The sequence below is a fragment of the Musa acuminata genome, chromosome BXJ1-4 (genome assembly GCF_036884655.1).
Source record: "Musa acuminata AAA Group cultivar baxijiao chromosome BXJ1-4, Cavendish_Baxijiao_AAA, whole genome shotgun sequence".
NCBI classification, from domain to species: domain Eukaryota; kingdom Viridiplantae; phylum Streptophyta; class Magnoliopsida; order Zingiberales; family Musaceae; genus Musa; species Musa acuminata.
In genome coordinates, this window is record NC_088330.1 from 38312501 (window position 1) to 38333909 (window position 21409).

Below are 21409 nucleotides of genomic sequence, written 5' to 3' on the forward strand. Positions count from 1 at the left end.
CCGTATCCAATACTTCTACTCAACCTTTGTATTCACTGATCTCCATGGGAAAGCAAATCTCAGTAATTACGTAACAATGGAGGACGTGATTCATGCATGCATGTGCCAGGTGATCAACAGTACCGTGCTTACGAAGTGGCAAAGAAGGGGGACGAAGGAGCAATGGAAGAGGGAAGCGATGATGAGTGCTCCCGTGTGATTCCCGAGTAAACTTTTATACATATAAACCTCAAGAAAGGGAAAATAAATAGTTGCCTTGACAGAGACAAATAGTAATCTTTGTGATCTGTACGAGTTTGAAGGCTAGAAGAATAACATTGACTTGTTGACCCAAACACATTTGATTGACGAGGGCACATTGAGTGGTTTCTATTTGGGTTGAAGATTTGTTGATCTTGAGGTTGATTTTTCTGTCGCCTTTATGGGTGTGTGATGACTTAAGCAGAATAGTATCAGGAGAGAATTTGTTTGGTGCTGATATTGCTGTATTATATAATCTTATTTAATTAGATAAGATATATTATAGATATAATTAAATTTTAATTATAATTATCGATTAATAGAAAAAATAATAATCATATTAGGATTCCTTAGAAAATAATCTTGGTGATAAAAGATCTCCTAGTTCCTTATACTAAATCTTATGTTCTTGCAAATAAATAGATAGGAGCTTATAGAGATTCAATTCATGACTTAACGTTAAGTTATATATTGAGACATTATATATCTTCTATTTTCTCCCTTTAATCATCTTCTCTTAGTCCCTAATTTAATTTTATTATTTAAAATGGTCTTTGAAGAGAAAAAGACGGTCTAGTCTAAATTGCAGATTGATATCATTGCTTCTTTTTTATCAGACAATGATGCAGTTGTAATCAGATAAAGATTTTCTAAAGAGCATAAAAAAGTATTCAATCATAATCTTTGATCAATCATTATTGGATCTGTTTTTTATATTAATTTTTTTAGATAAGAGCATAATTATAGTTTTTATAATTACAATTAGTATTAGAGGTATATTTTGAAATGAAGTACCTTATATCATAAAAGAATATCAGATTTATTTTATATTTATATTTGTTCATTAGTATTCTTCGCTTCTGAAAAAATATTATCGATTGTATGATATTTGAAAGATTCATCTGAATTATCGATATACTTTTGCCTGTGTTTGCAGGTGGAATCACGGCAAAAAAGTAGGATGCCTGCATTTGTTTGGTGGGATACCATTGGCAGCTTATTGTGCATAGAAGCACTATTGAGGGCGGTTGCCACCATGGGCAACAGTTGCCTTGGGTGGCATTGCTCCAACCTATGATGGTAGGATTTGGCAGCAAACGGTGATGCATGCAGTGGTGGCATGGCAACGTCCACTGCGTGCGGTAGCACAGGAAGTGCTGCTACTGGCTACTGTTGATGGAAGCAGTGGCACGACAATGTGGCGATTGCCACCGTGGGCAGCGATTGCATTGGGTGGTGTTGCTACCACGTGTGGCGGTGCTCGGTCGCGATACAATGGCAGCCAAACCGAAGGTTGGGCAGTAGCCGCACAGGGCTAATGGCGTCACCGAGGGTTGGTAGATGAACTCTAGCGGGCTACGTCACGCAGCTCACGGTGGTGCTGTGTTGATGGAACGTAACGACGACTATGAGAAAAGATTTTATGGATTTTATTTTTATTCAGTAAAAGAATATTTTTACCTTTTACAAATCATATAATTTTAATCTGTGTCCTTTAATTTATTTATTTTTTAAATTTTACCCTTCAAAAACCAAATAATTTTAATATGTATCGTTAGTTCATTTTTATCAGTTGTACTCTTCAAAAAAATAATTATTTGACCTATGCCCTTACCTACAAAATTGCTATTATACCTTTATGAAATTAATTATTTCCAATTGATATCTTTGTTATAATTTTACCTTTCTGATTTGATAATATTATCTCAATAGTTATAATTCAATAATAATAAATTCTATCACAAACCCCAATGAATATTTTTATCAAAATTAATTTAAAAAATTATAAATATTTTATTTTTATCCATGTGATAGAGAACGGTAGAGAAAGTAGTGCACGAAAAGCTTCTCTATTAACTACACCACTTCTCCCCCTTAACCCATTGTCGGAGCAAGAAGACAATGAGCCTCCATAAGTCCTCACTCCCTGGTGAATAGCCCCTTCTTATGGAAGAATCAATCGGGGATATCCAAGATCACTCCACATGCAGAGAAGCGCTCTGTAAAATTTCAGGGCTCCTATTGGCTGAAGTTGTTTTATAGAGGCTGAAGCACCGTCATATCATCTGGCCTAAAAGAATTTTGATAAATGACATATAAGATCCAGTCGTATCTTGTCACTAGATCTGGCTCAGGATTGAAGTACCATGCTTCAGATTTGATATATGTTAAAAGAAAAAAGAGAAGAAAAGTAAGAGGCAAACTGAGAGTGATTTGTCAAAAATGCATTTAAAGCTTCAAATAAATCAGCATGCAACCTGAGAGGCTAGCCAAATGTTGAAGCTGCATCCATGGGATATTTCTTATGGTGTTATATATGAGCATATTAGTTGCAATCTCTGCAAGATAAAGTGAGAAAAACTTTTGATTATGTGTTTCCTTGTACTTAGGATGACACAGAAAGGGTTTTGAGGATCTCATTGAAGTTATTAAGATGATATGCTCAAGTACCTAAACCAGGATGTATGATATGGACAAGGCCTGTTGCTTATGGGTGTGGGCTTCACATCTTTGGTGTCAGCATTTTTCTTCATCCAATACATGTGAGCTTTGCTACAAAAAGTTTCTTCTTTTTTTTCTTTCTAAAACCAATCATATTGCAACTCTTCTGTTTTGTGCTTGCAGAGAAATTGGGATGGTGGATTGCTAGATATCTTTCTCTTTGAGAATATTACTCTGTTAACTTATCAATTTTTACAACATCATGTGCTTACATGTTTCATTGCAATTTGAAGAGCAAATGGATGACACAGATTTAGATTCAACTTCCTTAATATTGATTGCATCATATAAAAGTCATTTAAGTAGTTGCGAGTATCCTTGTGCTTTTAACTGCCTGCTGCATGGTCTTCTTTTGATTCCTGTTCAAGGTTGTTTAGCAGATTGACAAATCAAGGGTAAAGATCAGGTATAGAAAAGCTACCTACAGCATTAGCTACTGTAAGCAAGCTTTGCTTTGTTTTCTTTCCCCATATATGTACAAATGCGATGATCATACACACTAGTTAACTTGATATTATGTTCTTATTAGTGAGCTTATTGCATCTGTATGACTGATCATTCGTTGCATAAGTATTCAATTATGCCAATAATGTCCTAAACAGGTCTTTGATGTTCTTGAGGATTCATTTAGAAGCCCAAGTGCAAAAGATGAGAGCAACAGATGTTGATGGTACTGCAGCTAGTTGCTCGTTTTCTTGTGATGTTGAGGATTCTTATTAGAAGATAGATGACAAGTGAGTAAGCAGCATAATGCTGCCATGAAATGGCTGCCAACTTCCAGATGAGCTGCCAGCCTGCTTTCTATTCTCTGATTATTTACCTCAGCGCGCGCGCGCGCGCGCACACACACACACACACACACACACATATATATATATATATATATATATATATATATATATATATAAAGTTAATTAGTCAAAAGATATATAAAAAATTATTATGTGATTATATGAAATTAAAGGTACTAGAAATATTACTTGATCATCATTTGCAAGAATTCAAGTTGTGTGTATATGTATACTTGTCTACTTTTGATCAAGTATACTTCCCAAAGTTGATAGATGTGCTATAATATGTATGTACGTACCATGTATCATGTTCGACAAAGCTGATTTCATCTAAGCATCATCCATGTATCTCCTTCTCAAGTCACATTTATTGCCATGGTAAGCACCATGTTCTTATCCCAAGAACAGTGTATTATTCTTGTAGTTATCGAGTGATCTTAGTAAGGGCGCTGCCCCACATAGTTGCCCGGAGGTTTGTAGTTGCAGATGATGAAGATGGCGCCGCTGTTGCAGCGCACACGGCCGCAGCCGATGGCCGTGGACGAACGCCACACAACCTGCGTGTAGTGGCCACACACCTTGTTAGGGGCGCACGTGTTGCTGTTGTAGTCGTAGTACTGCTTCTCGGAGACCCAGGCGTTGACGGCGTCTGCCGCCGTGTAGTCGCGGCCGGAGCCCCAGAAGATGTTCTCGCCGTACGGCCCACCGGAGTGCACGAGCTGGCAGTCGGCCGCCCGCTGGTTGGCGTAGTTCTGGGCGTACGCCGCGACGGTGTTGTCCCACGACACGGGGCCGACGCCGACGGCGGCGCGGGCGGCGTTGTGGGGGCTCACGAAGTCCTGGGGCGAGTTCTGGGCTAGGGTACCGGTGGATGCCATGGCAAGAGCCACGGCGAAGAGCATAGCCAAAGCTGAGTTTGAGGACCTCATTCTACTCGATCGCCTTCCTCTTCTTTTCCCAGACTCTGAGATCATAGCTTGGGTATTTATAGACGATAGCGGTGCGAAAATTTTCAGGCTTAACGTGGCTAAAGAGAGCCGCCTGGAATCATAAAAGTCCATCTTTCTTCCACAACGAGACGGTATCCGTCTGCATCGTAGTGGAAATTAAGGAGATGAGTCCGTGCATGTCGTTTCATGGAAAAATGAAGCTTATCATATCCTACTTTCCCATCCATCGGTATCCAATTCTTCTACTCAACTTTTGAAGTCACTGGTCTCCATGGGAAAGCAATTCTCAGTTCTTACGTAACAATGGAGGAAGTGATTCATACATGCATGTGCCACGTCATCAACAGTACTGTGCTTACGAAGTGGCAAGGAAGGGAGATGAGGGAGCAACAGAAGAGGGTAGTGATGACGAGAGCTCCCGTATAAACATTTCTACCTATTAACCTCAAGAAAGGGAAAAGAAATAGGACAGATAGTCATCTTTGTCATCTGTAACATTGACTTGTTGATCCAAACACGGGCACATGAATGGTTTCTACCTGGGTTGAAGATTTGTTGATCTTGAGGTTGATTTGTCTTTGTAATTTTATGGGTTCGATGATATTAAGAGAGAATTTATTTAGTGCTGATATTGTTAGATTATATAGTCTTATATAATTACCTAAGATAAGTATAGATCTAATTAAATTTTTTTTATTATAATTATCGATTAATAGAAAGTAAGTTAATAGGATTCCGATGATTTCGATTAAAAAAAACTCTATCTTCTCTCAGACGATTTCGAAAAAAAAATGAGAAGACGAGTTTAATCTTCATTGACGATCGACGTCATTGTTTTTTTGCAATGGTCTACTTGCAATCAGATAAAAATTTGTTAAAGAGCATCAAAAGATACGCAATCATAATCTTTCATCTATCAGTTCTAGTTCTAGTATTAAAGTTTTTTTGCATAATAATATAATTATAATTTTTATGGTTACACTTGATATCAAAGTCATATTTTAAAATAAAATATCTTATATATATATCATATTTATTTTATATTTAGATTTATTTATTAACACCCTTCACTTGCAATAAGATGTTATCACTTTGCCACTCAAGTATATTGCTCTGTTCTACAGTTGACTTGGTGCTCTATTCTAGAGTTGACTTGTGTAGATTAACAAGCAATTATTAGTTCAGAAACAGGATCACTAAATAGGTTACTCAGTTTCAAAGTGGCAAATGTTTTGTGATTATTTTTATGTTTACATCATCTAATAAACTCACTCAGTACCAATTATACATGATCAACTAGTACATCATCATCACCAACCAACTCCTTTGTTTTCATTTTCATGGATTCTTCAAGATAATGCTGCCTTGGATCAGAAGAAGACATATTTTCTACTTTTTTGGGGGAAGCTAAGTGGTTGAAAAGATGAAAGCTCCTTTTTTTTTTTTGGTTCTGTAGATGTCAATCATTTTCAGATCTATGTGCTCAAAGACCACTCAATCTCCATACAGAAAGAGTAGATGTGAGTTCATGTGGTTTTGTATTTATGCACAGAGATTAATGTTTTCCTTCAACATGAACACTTCATGAAGCAATTGAATTGGAGTCTGAACAAAGAAAGATCCATAAATGTGTTCTGCATGCAGTGATAATGAAATTGATGCAAAACTGCAGTCTAACATTACATACATATGTATGTATAAGCAATTACACCATCCTACAAAAGCATATGCATATACAAAAATATATTTCTTTGACTGCACTTAATGCTCTTTACAATATCAACCAATTCGAATCTTGACTTAGTCCTTACGAGTGTGGTTCCCAAATAATATTTGACCCACCTAATTCTCAATGTTCGGAATAAGTGGGAATCACATCCTCTTCTTTCTTAAGATCTTCCATTTGACATCCCTTATATTTGAATCCCCTTTTTCTTCACAGAATTCTTCTATATCACAATCTTTATTTTATATAGCTTAATCCAATTATGTTCCCAACTTTTCTTTGATAGGGGTTTGACATTCAAACATCCATGAAAAACCATTTGACTTTTCTCCACTCTCATCTTAAAATATGTTTGAAGTGATTAATTGTAGTGGAACAAACTTGTGATTTCTTTTTAAAAACTTGGTTATTTTTTTACCTTGAAAAAAAATAATACATGTCAAGAAAATAAATTGTTCATGTCAAACACCCTCTTTAAATAATCAGTATACATAGAATCTTCTCTGAAACATCTGCCTATCCTGTAGGTATATATATATATATACATTGTGTTCCATTAGAAATGGCTTCCGTTTTTTAGACTCCATTATTGAGTCAAACACTGCATTATGACAAGCCCTGTCAGTGACAGTCCAACACATGGCATCCTCAAAGGAATTCTTGAATATATATATATATATATATATATATATATATATATATACTTGTTAGGCTTACACAGTTGCGGACCAGAGTGGCAAGAAGACAAACAGAGTGCAGTTTTGTTGACAAGCTGAAGGACATTTTTTAAGGTGACAAGACGAACAAGGAAGACTCTGTGATCTCACAGTGAAGGCCGATCGATGCATCATGATCTGTGTTGTAGTGATGTGTTCCTCCGTGACAGGCCGGCGATTGAACCGGTCCGGTCGAGACAGCGCCGGCCGCTCGTCTCGGAAAGGTTTCTCGACGTGCCAGATGGCCTAATTAATTTTTTTTAATTATTATTTAGTTCTTATAAAGATTATGATCTGTTTTTGCATAACAGTACAAAATTAGTGCGGTCGGCTTATTGATTTGTGTGTTAGCTGTAGCTGTCATCAAGAAGAAGCACCTCTTACTACGAGTCTGTTGTCACCTTCATGTGTCGGTGCTCTCGCTGCACCGTTCTCCACCGTGAAAGCTCTGATTACCAGCTATTAAAGGCTCGACTTTTTATTGTTTTATCTTTAGCAACAAAAGCATGATTGGATACCACAGTTTGATAAGTTCTTTTGACCAGTTGTAGGATGTCAATCCCAGCTATTGATTGATTGTGGCTGATTAGTAATTTCAAGATTTTTACGGTATCTTTCCTTCTCCCTCATTGATCTTCCCGAGTTCTTCAGATGATGATGAGATTAATTGACTGATTGATTAGCTCGATCCATGTGTGTCTTAATTCGGCGCACCAATGATGTGAGAGGCAGTAAAAATCTCGCCTTTCTGATGCTTTCTTTTCCACCTCTCTCCTGTTCTTTAATTGTGTTTTCTTATGTACAGATCGGCAGTGGACGTGCTGAGCTGTTCTTGTATTCCCTTCCTCGGGTTGTCTTTGTCGTGCCCGTCTTATAGATGGCCGCGCCTATAAAGTAGGCGCTCCTGTTCCTATATAGACACACTCTCCTCTCTCAGCCTCTGAGGCAAAAGTCCCGCCTTTTCGCGCGCTTCCGGCGGAGGAAGTCGCATTGCTGTCGTGACCCTCGCTTCCGGCCGACAACCGCTCGGATCCGAGGTGTAAGTCAACCCCCGACGCCGGGTATATAAGAAAGTTTGGTTCTTGATCGTGTTCGAAAAGTAGGGAAGGTAAGTAATGGCGCCGCCGATCGGGTGGTGGAACGAGGAGGCCCACCGGGGGACGCCGGTGGTAGTCAAGATGCAGAACCCCAACTGGTCCATCGCGGAGATATCGTCCCCTGACGACGACGATGAGTGTGCCGTCGTGGCCGGCGAGGAGGCCCACCGGGGGACGCCCGGGAGAGGAACGCGAAGCAGATCACGTGGGTGCTCCTCCTCAAGGCCCACCGCGCAGCGGGCTGTCTCACCTCCCTCGCCTCCGCCGCCGTCCGCGTCGCATCCGCCGTGCGCCGTCGCGTCGCGTCCGGTCGGACGGACTCCGACGCCGCCGTCTTCTCCCCGGAGGAGAGCCCTTTGCTGCGGTCGCGATTTTACTCCTGCATCAAGGCCTTCCTCTGCCTCTCCGTCGTCCTGCTCGGGCTCGAGGTGGCGGCGTACCTCAAAGGCTGGCATTTGAGCGCCGCGGAGACGAAACATTTGCTTCTTCCTTCGTCCCTCGGCGTCCGGGGGCTTCTCGAGTCGCTCTACGGCGGGTGGGTGCGCTTCCGCGTGGAGTACATCGCCCCGCCGCTCCAGTTCCTCGCTGACGCCTGCGTCATCCTCTTCCTCATCCAAAGCGCCGACCGCCTCATCCTCTGCCTCGGATGCTTCTGGATACGCTTCAAAGGGATAAAGCCCATTCCCAAGAGCGCCACGGGAACCTCCAAGGACCTTGAATCCGGCGGCGAGGACTACCCAATGGTTCTTGTCCAGATACCCATGTGCAACGAGAAAGAGGTAAGCTTAGTACAAAGCTTGGATCCTTGCGAGTTGGATTTGAGAGTTTTGAGCCAAAATTACCATATTTGCGGATTATTCTTGCCATTTTGCAGGTGTATCAGCAATCGATTGCTGCAGTGTGTAATTTGGATTGGCCAAAGTCCAACATTCTAATTCAGGTGTTGGATGACTCCGACGATCCCACAACACAGGCTTTGATCAAGGAGGAGGTGGAGAAGTGGCAGCAGAACGGGGCTCGGATTGTTTACAGGCACCGAGTGGTTCGAGATGGTTACAAGGCTGGAAACCTCAAGTCAGCCATGAATTGTAGCTACGTCAAGGACTACGAGTTCGTCACCATCTTCGACGCCGACTTCAATCCGTTGCCCGACTTCTTGAAGCGGACTGTGCCTCATTTCAAGGTATCGAGTCGTCTGAACTCAGCTTCATCTCTTTGGTTATAAAACTCAACATTTGATGGTAACTCTGGTTTGCTCGTGTTTACAGGACAACGAGGAGTTGGGATTGGTGCAGGCAAGGTGGTCATTCGTGAACAAAGATGAGAATTTGCTGACCCGGCTTCAGAACATTAACCTCTGCTTCCATTTTGAGGTGGAGCAGCAGGTGAATGGGGCCTTCATCAATTTCTTTGGGTTCAATGGCACGGCAGGAGTCTGGAGGATCAAGGCACTAGAGGATGCAGGAGGATGGTTGGAGAGGACGACAGTCGAGGACATGGACATCGCGGTGCGAGCTCATCTCAAAGGATGGAAGTTCATATTCCTCAACGACGTGGAGGTATGACGAGAATTCTTTGGATAACCTGACATTTCTTGAATTTGCAGTGCTTGATGGAAGTATTAGACTTCTTCTCATGTCTATGCACTCTGTTCAGTGCCAATGCGAGTTGCCAGAGTCGTACGAAGCTTACAGGAAGCAGCAGCATCGATGGCACTCTGGTCCTATGCAGCTGTTTAGGCTCAGCTTGCCGGACATTCTCAGATCTAAGGTATGATCTACAAACCAGAATCTGAGAAGCTTTACTTCAAAGCATTGAAGCTTATTCTATACTTCTGAACTTTGTCGATTATCTTATCTTAGAGATAACCAACCAGCTGGTTAATTGTTGGAGGATATGACCATCTCAATTAAGCTCCTGTTTTGATCAAATTTAATTGACATACATTAGCATCAGTGCATAAATTAGCTGAAAACTGAATAGTTACTGCATTCTCGATCGCTGATATGCGTTCTTATCATGATATTTTTCAGCTATATTTAGTTACAATGGCAATATCTGAAGATACTATCGTAGCGCATAAGCATTATTCTATTTATCGACCTAATGATGATTTCCTCATTATATGTTGTATGTTTAGATATGTACACACTAACTTTGTACAAATCTATGCTATACTTCGGAGGATCTTGCTCTCGAGCATGTGTCCGATCGTTAGGAAATTGCAGAAGACTACTATAATGTTCAGAAGTTGGCAATTGGATTACTGTAATGTTCAGAATTCAATTGCCTGGTTTTGATAACTGAACTGTTTCGATCGCTTATTTCCGGTTCTCTTTTCTATTTTGCTGAATTGGAATGCGAATTGCCGCAACTTCTAGAGTAGTTATTTTCAGTCTCTTTATCACTGTGTGTTGATACTTAATAGAGCTAAAGCTACTGAAATTTTCAGCAGTTCAACTAAGTCTCGATTGTGTTATTACCGAATATTTCTTGCCGAAATGTAGGTTAAATGCGATTTCTTTTGAGCTAACAAGTGTTGTATCTATTTCAGATTGGGTTCTGGAAGAAGTCCAACTTGATATTTTTGTTCTTCCTCCTCCGGAAACTCATCTTACCTTTCTATTCCTTCACCCTGTTCTGCATTGTCCTTCCATTAACAATGTTTGTTCCGGAAGCTGAGCTCCCTGCATGGGTGGTGTGTTACATTCCTGCAACCATGTCCTTCCTCAACATCCTCCCAGCCGCAAGATCCTTCCCGTTTATCGTCCCGTATCTTCTCTTCGAGAACACCATGTCGGTGACTAAGTTCAACGCGATGATCTCGGGTCTCTTCCAGCTCGGAAGTGCCTACGAGTGGGTGGTGACCAAGAAGTCCGGTCGTTCCTCCGAAGGCGATCTTATTTCTCTCGCGAAGAAGGAGCTCAAGCAGCAACGACATGTCTCCCTGCCTAATCTTGAAGCCATCGCAAACGGAAAACCGCAGCCTGAAAGGGAGATGAAGAGAAAGCATAACAGGATTTATCGGAAGGAGCTAGCGCTTGCTTTCCTACTCTTAACTGCGTCAGCTCGGAGCTTGCTGTCGGCGCAGGGTATCCATTTCTACTTCCTCCTTTTCCAGGGGATCTCATTTCTACTGGTGGGTCTTGATCTGATAGGCGAACAGGTCGATTGAAGGAGTTGGTGAAGATTGGATTTACCAGTACAGCCACTCATCATATTGAAGAACATTACTTTGGAGAGGGATCACTGCAAGTAATACTTCTTCTGTGTGGAGATAACAAGTAAATTTGTAAGAAATTTTGATGTTAGAAAGTAAAATAAACTTGGGTGAATCACTACCATGTGAATTCCCAAGTAAGAAAATGTAACAGCTCCAACACAACTACTACAGGAAGATGAGATGTTCACCAAAGTGAAAATTCTCTTCTTTTTGCTTTCTTTCAGATACTATTATCACATTATACTTGTGTTTTAAGTGCATTTTTTTCCTTATTCAGGCTTTGGACCTCATTGATAATGTGAGGTTAAACATATTAATATCCTGGAAATATGCAAATTTGATCAATGTTCTTCTGCATCCTTCCCATATAAGCCAAAGCATCATTAAACTTGAACAGGTAAAAAAAAGCTTAAAGCATATCCTGCAATCTCTGGGAGATTTTTTTCCCCCATCCAATTGTAGAATCTCTCTCTTTTCCTAATATCTAAAATACCCCTAATCACTCATGAATTTCCTGTTAGTGTTTTCAAGGACATCACAAAAATAAAAACAATATAACAATATTATAGTATTTCCTAGTATTGTTGAAAACAAAATTACTATGTTACAGTATTACTTTAATATTATCAAAAATATTATAACATAATGTAAAAAACTTATAACATAATAATTTCATACTATGTTATAAGAAAAAGTAAAAAAATAATATTCAGAAAAAATTAGATAAGAAAAAGAATTGCTTGAGAATTTTAAAAATGTAAAATACTTCTTGAAAAAAACTCAAAAAGAGATTTTTTTTTTTAGAGAATTGATGTAGGGGTTCAGACACTAACCCAGGCAATTTTATTTACCTAATTTTATTGTTTCAGTCTCCATCACAGTACACCAAACAAAATATCAAATTGTGTTTGTGGAACATCATTTATCAACATGACCAATAATGTACATATTAGTGAAATAGTGTCAAAAACACATGTAACACACTGTTGAATGTGTAGCTGATTGACTAGAAAATCTAAGTAATACAGAAACAAGTTATTGACCTCTCTTGTTATCTAAAGAAACATTTCTTTCCCTTTGCAACTTCCCGACACCAATCTGTGCAATGTCACCTTGCCAGAGAGCAAATATTTCTCCAAATGATGCACAGTGCCAAACAAAACTCTTCAAGCATTCAAGGAAAGACATGAGAACATCAGATAGCAGCATCTGCCATCACCAGTCCTGGCTAACCTCAATGTTCTACAAGGAGCATTTTTCACTCTAAAAGCATGATACGCTCTATTGCTGCAGGTAGCAGTTGCAGAAATCTCATCCAAAAGAATACCCAAGAAAAATTCACAATATAAAATCATTTGTTAGACATGCAGTAGTAAATGTTGATTAATCTTATCTATGCACACTGTTTCTTTTTGTTTCCAACAGATGACATTGGATGAATCTGAAACATCCTTGTTTTTAGTGTGTTCTTCCTCAAAAAACTAGATCGATTGAAATGCATTCAGCACAGTTATTTTCTCCCAAGCAAATATTATTTTGCTGAAATATCTGCTATATTGTCTCAGTAAGAAAAATCAAACTCCCAACAAGAAATCTAATCAAACAAAACAAAAACAACGAAATCAAACACTACAATGACTGATATCGGAAGAAAGCCAGAAAGCATAGATAGTGGTGCTCATATTCTATGGGTGTTAGAAGAGTCTATCATGCCAATTCTACAGCATTCAGAACGAGGAATTTTTTTTATAATCACAGCACCAAGAATCTGAACACCAAAATACAACAGTTATCAAAACTCCCACCTAAACCATATAACTCATCAAAGATCTTCCTTTTATGACAACTACCACATCCTGTAGGGATCCCCAAGTCAAAGACATACTTAGAATCAAGAAATGAATTCTATAAGCACGGCCATACTAGTTATTAAAAATATCAAATAAAATCCGAATAAAATTATTGTCGAACGTAACCCAAGAACCGAACTTTATCGATAAATTCCGAGCAAACAATGTCTGATATATACGGAAAGATAGAAGGCAGAGAGGTGCTCATATTCTATGGGTGTTAGAAGAGTCTGTCATGCAGATTCTACAGCATTCAGAACGAGGAATTTTTTATAATCACAGCACCAAGAATCTGCGTACCAAATTACCACAGTAATGAAGGACTCCTATCTCGATCATATGATTCCCCAAGGATCTTCCTTTCACGTCAACTACATTATCCTATAGAGATCCCCGAATAAAAGATATATTAGAATCACGAAACGAAATCGATAGTCACGGCGGTACTAGTTCTTGAAGAAAAAAATAAAACAAAATCCATAAAAATTCATTGGCGAGAGCAACCAAAGAAACGATCTTTATCGACAATCTTTGGGGAAACAATGAGATCTATAATCACGGCGATAATTCGTGAAGGAGAAGAAGAAAAGGAAATCATATAGAGACATAAAAATTTAGAGGCGGGCGTAACCCAAAAACCAATCTTGATCAGTGAGTTTAGGGCTTTAAACGCCTCCGATCCATATGGGAGCCGAAGGACAAGCCGGCGCCATCGATCTCAGAAGCGATGAGCGGACTGACAAGGCAACGACTCCCGTAGAAGTAATCCAAAGACAAAAAGCGAAGAAATTTCTGAAGAAGCAATGCATATTGAAGAAGTGAAAACGACGGCGCCTGCGCTCACCAAAGGAGCAGACCGATCGATTTGGTTGCAGTGGCGTAGATCTCGTCCTTTATATAGGCAAAACGTAACCCTAGATTCTATTCGACAGGTGTCCATCTATTATTGGTTGAATCGGCATCTCTTAGTTGGGCTGGGAAAACCTTCCATGGCCTGCAATGTTGGGCTCAGTGATGGGGATGGCAACGAGGGTTCAGTTGAGGTGGCAGTTGAAACCACCTCAACGTTAGGGTTTACGATTGCATGAGGTTTTTCTCCTAAGATTTAACCATAGAAATCTCTTTTATATATATATATATATATATATATATATATATATATATATATATATATAGTTTTAAATATTTTAAGATTAAGATCCATTTTAATCCTTTTCATTTTGATCTTGATTTGATCCTATCTAAAATAATCTTTATATTTTAAAAAACATAGCATATAAGTCCCTCCTATCAAGTTTGAGTTAAAAAACGTTAGAGCCTACTTGCATGGTATGCCAACTCATAATAAATAATTAATATAATAACATATATAATTTAAATTTTAAAAAAAAGTTAAGATCTATTTTAGCCCATATAGTCTTGGCCTTGAACTACTTAAATCCTTATGGTTTATTCATGTCTATAATAACCCCTATATTTTTAAAAATATAGTATATAAGTCTCTCTCGTTAAGTTTGAGTTAACAGATGTTAAAATTTACTTAAGTGATATGTTGACTCACAATAAACTATTAATATAATGATACATGTAATTTAAGTTTAAAAAAAAACCAAGATCATCATCAATGACAAGAGGATGCATCATCTTGAAAGCGACCACTAGTAGCAGCATCGAGCCGCTGCTGCCTAGCAGGCGTCGTACACATGCATCCTCTCCCGCACTAACAACGAGCTTAGGAGTTTCCGATCCTACCTTAGGTGGATGTGCGTTGACCAGTTCAACACTAAGCACATAGTGATCTCCTAATTCATCTTTCTCCTCCTGGGCGTCTTCGTCTCCACCGCCTTCCACTTCGTCTTCTCTTGCGCCCCCACCTGCCATGCCTATGACGTGGTGATCTAACTCTTCCTCACATTCATCTTCGACCTCTCCTATATCTATCTCTTTACGTTCGTCCATCGTCATAACCTTCGTCACTTTCTCTTCCTCGACAAGATAGATCTTAATACTTTTTTAAACTTAAATTATATATGTTATTATATTAATAATTTTATTATGAATTAGCATGACATATAAACAAACTCTAATGTTTGTTAACTTACACTTGATGAGATAAACTTACATACTACGTTTTTGAAAATGTATGAGTTATTTAGATATGAGTACACTATAAGGGTTTAATTGGTCTATGATCAAAATCACATAGGCTAAAATAGACCTTAGTTCTTTTTAAAATTTTAATTATATATATTATTATATTAATAATTTATTGTGAGTCGGCTTGCCAAACAAACAGACTCTAACACATGTTAACTCAAATTTGACGGGATAAACTTATATGCTCTATTTTTTAAAAAATATAAATTATTTTAGATACGAGTAAACCATAAGAGTTTAGGTTGTCTATGACCAAAATCACATTGACTAAAATATATATAAATCTAATTTCAAAGATAACGCGCTAGTAGATTTAGAATCCTAAACACTTTTTGTCTTCATCAGGCCAGACAAAATTAGCTGACTTAGTTGACTAATTAGGCCTTCACATATTGATCAAATTCCCAAGATGAGAAAATTGATGTGTCATTAATTTATCACATAAATTATTTTGGTGAGGAAAAGATGAGATTCCACATGAGATTGTTAAGGAAATTGCTTGAGTTAGACTTCCAGATAGGCTGCCGTGGAAACCAACATCACAACTCATTAAGAAAGTTCAATACTTTGACACGGTTATTTGTCTTGATCACAGATCAATTTCCACTTCTTCTAGTCGATGTTGATCTCCTTATTTCTCTATAGTTTCTTGAGCAAATCTATATGAACATGCTTGCTTGACTGGATTGCATCAGGTTGTAATCTATTAATGCTGCACTTGCCGTCCTCCATTAAAATAGTTGCCGGAGAAGTTTGTTTGTTTCCATGGCTAATCCGAGTTTGGCTGCTGACACACATCTCTGCAGCACCAACGATGTTTAATGCTCTGTACTTTTGTTCGACCTGTGAGCATGAATCAGATGAAGTAATTTGGCTCTCTTTTTGTTCAGCATTTATGATCACACACAACTGGCGGATGCACGGATGCAGCATTCACTTCACCGCGTTCTTCCCATGAATCAACAGAAGATTAATGCATTTTAATTGAGACACATTCTACTATTATTCTCAGAGACTCGGTCAAACCCTCCATTCAACCTTCTCTGGATCAAGTCTTCTCTTGGCTTGTCAGGAGTCACATTTCCACCGGACAAAGCAATCCACAAACGAAGACTAACACTATATGTGCGGTCTTCATCTCACTTTCAGTGCCGAACAAATTCCTCCTCCATCTTCTCTCCCTCATGCTTTCCATTGTCGAATTCTCAAAGCCATAGAGACCGGTAGAGAAAATAGTGCATGAACAGCTCCTCTATAAGTGCACCACTTCTCCTCCTGTAACCCAACACCGGAGCAAGAAGACCATGAGCCTCCACAAGTCCCACTCCCTGGTGAACATCCCCTTCTCGTGGGAGAACCAGCCGGGGATCTCCAAGATCACTCCACATGCAGAGGAGAGCTCTGCACAAGAACATGTCAGGCTGCCGCCGCCGCCGTGCCAATCCGATAGCCCGAAGCTGTCGGCGCACGGCATATACGTGCCTCTTCCGCCCTGCGCTTTCCAGCCGCCTCCGCGACAGGTTCTGACGAAGAAGGAGGAGGGGGAAGACCCCTTCCTTGCAGCCTACAGGGAGTGCACCAGGAGCAGGAAACAGGGGACGGCAGCCACGGAGAGGAAGAGAGATGTTTGGGCTGTGCTCGAGAGGTTTGGGCTTGGGTTGTCTTGCAGGAGCAGCTCTGGGGTCAGGGAGGGTGTCATACTGAGGTTGAAGGAGCAAAAAAGGGTTCTTGCCAACTCCAAGGGGAAGAATTACATCTTTTGATCCCTTGCAACACTAGTCTTTTTCTTGATACAAAATACAGGCAACAATTACATCTTCAAGGAGTTGTGATCATGTGAGATTACATTGATATTTTTACAAATGGATATTTGATGAAGTGCAATCCAAAGAACAAAAAGGAAGAAATGTGGTTTTCTTTCTTTGTTGGCTACAAATGAATGCCTTGAATAGTTTTTTTCTGGTCCAAGTCAAATCTTCACTTGTTTTAGTTTCTAAAGTGTGATTAGGTGTGTTAATTTAGTTTCTTGGATTCTGAGTGGATACCAAATTATAAGATGCACTAATGACATTTTGTCTATTAGTTTGTGTTGGGCTACCACCTCAACTGTCTTCTGAGACTGATGCTTTGTATATATATATATGGAAGCACACACATCCAAAGGAACAGACAAATAGGAAGGCCCCATATGTCGCCTTCCCTCTATTAAAAATAAAGAAGAGTCATTTGTTCTTCACAAGTGCACAAACTATAATTCCTGATGCTATTATTGTATTCTCCAACAAGAGTCATTTGTTCCTCACTGCATGCATGAACTTTGATCCGAGCATCAAAATCACCTTGATAAAGATCAGAACAAAAGAGAAGTAGACTTCCATTCCATGAAGTTTGGTGCAGCATTTTAGAGTTGAAAAGACTTCCTCCAAAAGATGTCAATGGCTCAGAGGCTAAGATGTTGCAGAATTCTGATGTCTCTCATGTATGTATCAGAATGAATCCTCAGGTGTACCTTCTGGTTTTGTTCCGACTTCTCTCATCCAAAGATGTCTTCTTCTTCGCCACAAGAAACAAATAGCCCATGGTAAGATCTTGCAGAACACCCATGTCTCTCCTCCTCCTCCGTAACAGCCACCGGAAAACAATAACTCAGGCCAACATCATGCGGAATACTAATGTCTCGTGTACCTGACTGAATCTTGAAAGCCAGTAAGCAAAGAAGTCTGATGGCTTTTCACTTTCACAGAACTGGGAATGGAGATGAGATTCGAGAGTCGAGGGCGCAGATTTCACAAGCTCGAATCATGGGGAACTCTTCCGTGGCACAACAGCGGCAACACAATCGCTTTAATCATGTATTTTAGACTGGTCTAAGGGATCAACATCATCGTGCATCCTTCTTCGATCGTCTGTAATTAATATGCACATGGTTTGATAGAACCGTGGACCATGACATGTCCAAATAACTCTGTTACGCTGGACCATCGCACCTCCAAATAACTCTGTTCCACCTACCAGCCATTGCAGTAGCAGCAGTACAACATGGCTCTCTCGAGTGGAAACTCCCATGTCTCTGCCATCCTCTGCCCTAAGCATCACTCATCATCAGCAACCCCTCTCTCTCTCTCTCTCTCTCTCTCTCTCTTCTCTACATGCTGGACGAAATGCGAATTGCACATCAAATCATTCTGCAATTTCGAGTCACTTAAATTCCATTATGTGGTCCTTAATACCGCCAATTACGCCTCGAATTGCCACCACATTCTGACATGCTTGTGATGAACTGTAACACCACCAAGTTTTTCTGATGCTTATCGCATAAATCTTCAATCGTAACCAAAAGTACATGACACTTATTCTTCTTAGACTCAGCATACAATAACCTTAAACAGGTATTACAATAGACTAGTAATCCATCATTGGTTCTGAAGCAATCCGGTCGACTGCAAGCAAGCAGCTGATGAAGCAAGGATTTGTGTCTTCCTGTGGCATGCATTATGTTCAGAGATTTACTACTGTAAGCGAGTAAATTTCACATGGCGCTGATGAATAGAATCAACATCTTTCCAAGGTGGAGTGACGATGAAGAACATCGAGCACAGCTTCTTCGCTGATCTCCTCAAAGATGATCTGTTCGATCTCAGCCCCAACCTCTCCTATCTCATGCCGAAAATGGCTCCATTCTTTCCTGGACTCGGAGAAATCGACATCTATCAACTGGGATATATTGGCCAAAGCACATCCTCGACTCTCCCGTGACAGGATCATCATCCCCTCCTCGGTGATCTTCCCACTCCTCTCTGGACTTGGGCATTCGTGAGATTTTGAGAGCCTTCCTTCTACCTCCTTCAGCCAGTCTGACAGAAAACGGTGTGGGTGAAGGAACTGGGTCCTTGTGTTGGGGTGCTCTTCCAAGCCGATCCATGGAGCTTCCTTTGTGTCCTTGGGTGAATCAAAACCTGAGGTTGATGGCACCTCTTCCTCAACTGCAAACGAAGAACACAAGGGAGAAGCACATCATTCGGTGAAACAAGAGAGACAAATGTACCTAAAATCCACATGGAAGTAATCAGACAAGACAGACAAAGATCAATGTTGCGTGCAAAGAGGAGGAGAAACAACCTTCATCAGAATGCAGCTCGAGGACTGACACAGGGCTGCGCTGATCGGAGCCGCCCATAGCTCTCCACTGCTCCTCTCTGTCCGGATCACCTTCGTCGGTGCCACAGGAACAAGACAGCCGGCGGAACTCCACAGCATTGTTCTTGCCCTTCATCTCGAAGAACGATCTCAAGACATTCCATCTTCCGATGCCAACAGCTCCACCATCCCACCTCCAAGCTTTCCTGATCACCTTGCCGTAGACAACTTTGTTCAGCAGACACCTCAGAAGTCCGGTTCTCTTCCTCCTGCAGCCATGGGTGCTGAACCTTCTCAGCCGCCTACAAGCACCGCCATGCCAGCACATGAATGCAGCAGCACTGGGATTCATTGCTCTATCCGAGTACCCATGCTCCAAGAGGTAGACATCCAGAAGAAAAGGCTCTTGTTGCTCTTCCAGCAGCTCAAAGAGCCTCCTACCATGAAGCATTGGCTTGGGAACAGAAGCCATTTGTCTCCAGACTCCAGACTCGAAGGAAGAAGAGAGGAATGGCCTAAATATCAAAAGGGAAGACGAAGATGGATGGAGAAGAAGAAGAAGAAGAAGCAGATGCCCATTCCCTGCAAATGTATGCCAAGTAAGAACCCAGCCAAACCCGGAAGGAAGGTGTCACAAGCCTTTAATCTGGACATTCCGCACTGAGCCCTGAAACAAAAACATCATTCTCTGCACTGAAAACCAGCTCACAGGCGGTGATTGGAAGGCTGATGCTCTGATGAAACATGCAATGACCAAATGCCCAAAACCTGGCCAAAAGAGAGTTTTGGCAAGTATCTAGTCGTCCCCACTTGGTTGTTGGGTAGTAGGAGCAACCATGTGTCCATGACAAGAGAGAGTGGCAGTAGAAAAGATTGAACTGATTTGTTGTTGGGATTTGTGTCTGGTGGTAATGGTGGCTTGGCTTCTACTCTCAAAGCAGTACGACGCATGTCATGGGTGGGTGGGTTGTGTCTACCATTATGGAAGAGGAAGTCTTCAGGGCTTCAAAGCCAATCTTCTTCTTCCCCCATAGTCCAAACACTGTTTCTACCTTTCAACCTCGAGTCCAAGAACATCTGCACCTTTCCCGCGAACAATCACTCCCACCTCTCTTTAAATATACTTAGTCTTAGCTACAGTAATAGTGACACATGTACATGAAAAGGTGATGAAAAAAGCTAAAGAGAACAACTGCTTGGGATGGAACACCATCTCCTAAAGTGGCCAACAGATCAACCAATTAAATATACCCTAAATCTGCACTCCTGACAAAGTCAATGATGATGAGAGTTGTGAAAGATTTCTTTGTTAGATTGACTCCCTTGAATCATGTTATCTCTTGATTGACGCAAGTCTTGCACTCTGATATGAGGCTATTTTCTGTTTGGCATCATGTCCACCACCAGCAGACCATCACAAATCCACATAAACTGTTCATCAAAGCAAGTCCTTGCTAATTAATGCTGCTAAGCTGATTGCTTTGCCCCCTCAAGAACATCTGGGTGGGCTATGCCACCATGTAGCTATTGTTTTCTTTTAATCATTTAGCAGACACATGGAATTAGAGCTGACATGCAACTCCCTGTACATTACCAGGAATCCATTTAGGAATATATATCTATCATAAAATATAAAAGAATTATTTCCTCAATGCAGATGATTCTTGAATGTCCTTTTATTGAGGAAAGACAATGGGGGTGGAGAAGGAAACCAGGATTACTTCTTGAATTCAAAGATTACATCAAGATGTCTTCTTGCAAGTGTTGAACTCGCAGAAATCAAGGAGTGTATATAATTAACAAGGACTTGACTGCTGTTAAGATCTGCAGCCTTTTAACTCTTTTCTTTACAGTCTTTGCTGAGGATTAAAAGCATGAAAAAAAGGGAGAGACTTTATTCTGACCCCCAACTCATGTAACTTCTGACTTCAAAAGGCAATTTGATCTCCCTCTGCAGCAAACTACTACTTTATGACACAAGCAACAGAAGTAAATAACAAAGTTAAAAAGGAGGAGGAAA

General features: G+C 40.3%; 2 protein-coding genes, 2 non-coding genes and 1 pseudogene across 4 annotated transcripts; 1 reads left to right on the top strand and 4 right to left on the bottom strand.

Moving 5' to 3' along the window:
• Window positions 1-3857: 3857 nt before the first annotated feature.
• Window positions 3858-4497, bottom strand: LOC135664781 (pathogenesis-related protein 1-like). The gene has a single exon (XM_065177054.1). The coding sequence runs from the start codon at window positions 4460-4462 to the stop codon at window positions 3971-3973; it is 492 nt and encodes a 163-aa protein (XP_065033126.1). The 5' UTR covers window positions 4463-4497; the 3' UTR covers window positions 3858-3970.
• A 3357-nt stretch (window positions 4498-7854) lies between these two features.
• LOC135664794 (probable xyloglucan glycosyltransferase 9) lies at window positions 7855-11889 on the top strand (annotated as a pseudogene).
• A 1028-nt stretch (window positions 11890-12917) lies between these two features.
• LOC135672739 (small nucleolar RNA snoR8a) lies at window positions 12918-13010 on the bottom strand. Its single transcript, XR_010513094.1, has one exon. It is a non-coding gene; the product is annotated as a small nucleolar RNA snoR8a (small nucleolar RNA).
• Window positions 13011-13294: 284 nt separating this feature from the next.
• On the bottom strand, window positions 13295-13383 carry LOC135672740 (small nucleolar RNA snoR8a). Its single transcript, XR_010513095.1, has one exon. It is a non-coding gene; the product is annotated as a small nucleolar RNA snoR8a (small nucleolar RNA).
• Window positions 13384-17575: 4192 nt separating this feature from the next.
• Window positions 17576-20155, bottom strand: LOC135664809 (uncharacterized). Its single transcript, XM_065177060.1, has 2 exons — window positions 19372-20155; window positions 17576-19235 (listed from the first exon to the last, which is right to left on the bottom strand). The coding sequence occupies exons 1-2, from the start codon at window positions 19859-19861 to the stop codon at window positions 18805-18807; spliced, it is 921 nt and encodes a 306-aa protein (XP_065033132.1). The 5' UTR covers window positions 19862-20155; the 3' UTR covers window positions 17576-18804.
• Between the last annotated feature and the right edge of the window lie 1254 nt (window positions 20156-21409).